At 41.0% G+C, this 4,004-nt stretch overlaps 1 gene segment (V, D, J or C); it reads right to left on the bottom strand.

The window, feature by feature from the left end:
* Positions 1-2,010: 2,010 nt before the first annotated feature.
* On the bottom strand, positions 2,011-2,742 carry LOC128099690 (immunoglobulin kappa variable 4-1-like). The segment is given in 2 exon segments: positions 2,011-2,477; positions 2,676-2,742. Coding segments are annotated over 2 exon segments (516 nt in total).
* Between the last annotated feature and the right edge of the window lie 1,262 nt (positions 2,743-4,004).

Genomic DNA, 4,004 nt, shown 5'->3' with positions numbered 1-4,004 from the left:
GCTGGGGGCTGGTCTCTAAGTCTTGGGAAGTGCCTGGTGTCTCTCTTGTCCAGAAGGGAAGTCCGGGGGGCAGGATAGGAGCTGGGGGCCGGTCTCTAAGTCTCAGGAAGTGGCTGGTGTCTCGGGTGGATGGGCATGGGGGCAGGACGTGGAGATTGTAGGGTCTGCCAGGGGTCTTGGAGAAAGGGAGCCTTCCCGTTAGGACTAGAAGGGAACCTGCCAGGTGGCCAGAACCTGGGGCCAAGTTGGGCAGGTCTTCCCTGGAGTGGCTTGTGCCCAGGGATCTCTTTCTTCAGTTTTATTGAAATTGTTGTTAATTTCTTTGTTCTGAAGGTTGTATTTGATACATTGTAATTTTAATTCCCACCTTTTCAATTGTGTTTTTTTCCTTTATTCACCTTTTCTGCTGTGTAGCTGATTGTTTGATCCATCTGACTTATGACTGCCTATGTATCATTAGCTTTCCTCCCTACAGCCTTGACTGAATATTTTGTTTATATCTTTTCTGGTAATTCATCGTTTTTCAAATCTTCACTCAACATTGTACCAATTTAGATCTTTGAGTTGAATCCTTGAGGGAATTATGGTCCATTGGAGACATCATTTTTTTACTTGATTTTTAATGATCTTCTGTTTCTTTGTTATGATTCCTGACTGTTGGCTTAAGTACCCATTTGGTTTATTTGAGGCTTTTCTAAATTCAGCAACCTACATTCAAGGATTTCCTGCCCAGAACCACTCAGAGAACCACTCAGCTTTAAGGAATTAGGAGACCTTCAGCAACATTATGTAGTCTGTAACATACTTGTCCCCTGCCATATCTCCAAGATAGGTGCTCAATACGTTTCTTAATCAGAACATGGACATGATTAGTTAGCACATTTTTCACATGGGAGCACAAAATATTCCCTTCTGAGAACATTAAGCTTTAATAATTGATATGAAGTGTAAAGACTGGAAGGCAGAATGTGCTGACACAAAATTATATCCAACATTAAGTGGACAAAGATTTCTCAGTTTCCACACTGAAAATCAGGTATGGAGACTTCACAGAGAGATATGGCCCCAAAAACAAAGATAACATATAGCACATTTTCCCTCCTTGGCAGATTCTAAGTATGCAAAAATTCATGTGTGTATGTGTATATATATGAGTACATGTGTGTATATATGTATATGTATGTGGATATGTGTGTATCTATTGTGTATATGTATATATGTATATGTATGTATGTATGTGTATGTGTTGAGTATGGAGGTGTGCCTGTATGTATGACATAGACAGATAAAAGCAGAAGAGGGACTAGGGAAGAAGAGGTAGCAGGAAAGGGAAGGAGAAATGGAGAAGGTTAGTGTATATGGTAAAAATATATGAGAAACTGGAAAAGCAGTGCTTTTAAGAAAATTGTGTACAATGAATTTACATCGATAAAATACTTTAAGGGGCAGCAAAATGGATCAGATGGCAAAGACTCTTGACACCAAGCCTGATGACAAACCTGAGCTTGGTCCCCAGAACCTAAATGACAAAGAGACAATCAAGTCTAAGCATCTTCTGACCTCCACAACTATACCATGTCACATGTGCACCAAGAAACAAGTACACACAGACACAGAGACACACAAACACACACTCACATGAAGACAGAGAGGTACTTCATTAACTAAAATGTAAGAAAATGGAACAGAATTTATGGAAAGGAGAGGAAAAAACAGAAAAAAAGACAGCAGTAGGGAAGTAAGAAAGCACTCCAGAATCTAGAAGAAGCAGGAAACACTCTTTCCACAGCCTCCAAATCAACACACAGTTTGCCATCATTGTCACGTCAGCCCACAGACTCTTATGATGGACACCAAACTCCAGAACTATGAAAAGATAAATCCCTCATAGTCAAGCACAGAATTTGGGGTATTAGGTTACAGAAAGAATAGGAAGATAATACTGAGTCCTCTTTTGCATTATCACATAAAGGTTTTTCATACCAAAAGACATAAGAGACATTGAACCCACTATATTTTTCTGGGCTCTGCAAACATTTTTTTTATCAGTGTTTTAGGCACACCAATTCTCAGGCGAAGGGGGAAGTGTGCAGGTCCAGAGCTGTGTGTGATGCAGGCAGCTGGTGAGACTCTAGAGGAGGTTTTTGTTGGAGGCTGAAGCACTGTGGGAGGATAATCATAACCCTGCTGACAGTAGTAATCTGCCAGGTCTTCAGCCTGGACACTGCTGATGGTGAGAGTGAAATCTGTCCCAGACCCACTGCCTGTGAAGCGATCAGGGACCCCAGTGTCCCGAGTGGATGCCCAGTAGATAAGAAGATCAGGAGACTGCCCTGGTTTCTGCTGGTACCAGGCTAAGCGGTTCTTGTTATTGTATAAAAGACTCTGACTGGACTTGCAGCTGATGGTGACCTTCTCTCCTACTGACACAGCCAGGGAGGATGGAGACTGGGTCATCACAGTGTCTGCACAGGCACCTACAATCAGAAAAGCAAGTGATCGTGCATAATTAAAAAAACAGAATTTAATCACATGAAATTTGTCACTTAATGTCCTTATGATGCCATATTGTCAGAATATTATTGTATAAAAATATTGCACACTGGCAAACACTGTAAATTTCTTATATACAAAGAAGTAACTATGAAAGGTTATAATACTTTTTAATTTCTCACCAGACACCCAGAGCAGCAAGGACATGAGGACCTGGGTCTGTGACTCCATCTTGCTCCCCCTGCCTGTCTGATGCTGCTCACTTCTCACTGTAAAGGGCTGGTTTATAAGTTCTGAGCAGCTGGGCTGGCCTGGAGGGCCCATGCAAAGCAGTCAGCAAATACAAAAGCAGGTGCCTGGGCAGTGTGTGTGAAAGTGGCTGGTGTCAATCAACAGGCAAATGTACCATCACAAGAAATATAAGAAATTACTGAAAAGTATGGCTTACAGCTCTCCAGCAGAACTGTACTAGGATCTCTAGTAGAAGCTTTAGTTAAAATTTAAGACATATTTATGTCAGGTGACCTTTGCATAAACATTGAGAGAGCTATCTCAGATTGACAGTCCTAGGGAAATGATATGTTCAAAAAATTGCAACAACAAATTAGGTAATTATAGTGTAAGAAAACATGCAAAGAAGGAAAGGAAAAATGGAAGGAAGAAAAAAGGAAAGCCAAAAATGAGATAATTAATGCTAATTATTTTCGTTATCTCCCATCTCCAAAGCAGCTCTTACAGTAAAGACAGTGAGCAGTGCCTTAGACATTTGGACTCCAGTTTCTGGGCCAAACATGGGACAGAGATGCAAAGAGAAGCCCATATTTGCTCTAGGAAATCCTGGGGACATTAATTTAAACCTGAGATCAGAGGAGAAACTTTAATCATAAAACAAAGGTAAACCCAACCGAAACTAACACGTATCCTCCCTACAACTTCAGGATCAGAAAGAGGGCTCTCCATTGGGGAATGGAGGAGAATAAAGAAACAAGATTTCTTCAAGAAGTCATGGCTGTAGACCAACACTGTTTATTCCAGAAGTGCATATTCAAGGATAATGTAGACATTAGCAGTTTTTAAACTGGAATAAGATGGTCTTGCTGACATAGTGAACAAGAAAAAAAACCTTTCAATCATGTTGTGAAATACCAAAAAACCCCTGAGGAGATGTGGTACAATCATAGCAACATACTCTTAGGATTCCTCAAGAGCAGAACTTAATAAATAGATGTATTTTCTGTGTTCGATCCTAGTTTCTGGTATTCAGTTACAGAAACAGAGAATTAAAGCAGAGGAGATGAGACAGGTAAATGTCAAGGAGAAGAAAGATGTGAGAACTCACAGAGTGGGTGCAGATGGCTGGGTAGTACTCAGCTCCGTGTGTTTCCTGGCTGCCCTCTTTGCAGAAAGACACATCTAAAAGAGATGATACAAACCTCCTCACTGGCCTTGGAAAAAGACTCTCTGGGTACCCAGATGAGAGTGAAGTCTTGAAAATACCTTGACTGTAGCTT

The sequence above is a fragment of the Peromyscus californicus genome, unplaced genomic scaffold (genome assembly GCF_007827085.1).
Source record: "Peromyscus californicus insignis strain IS unplaced genomic scaffold, ASM782708v3 Scaffold_6__1_contigs__length_162567912, whole genome shotgun sequence".
NCBI classification, from domain to species: Eukaryota; Metazoa; Chordata; class Mammalia; order Rodentia; family Cricetidae; genus Peromyscus; species Peromyscus californicus.
Note: the sequence above shows the minus strand (reverse complement) of the source record. Positions and strands in the feature narration are given on the sequence as shown.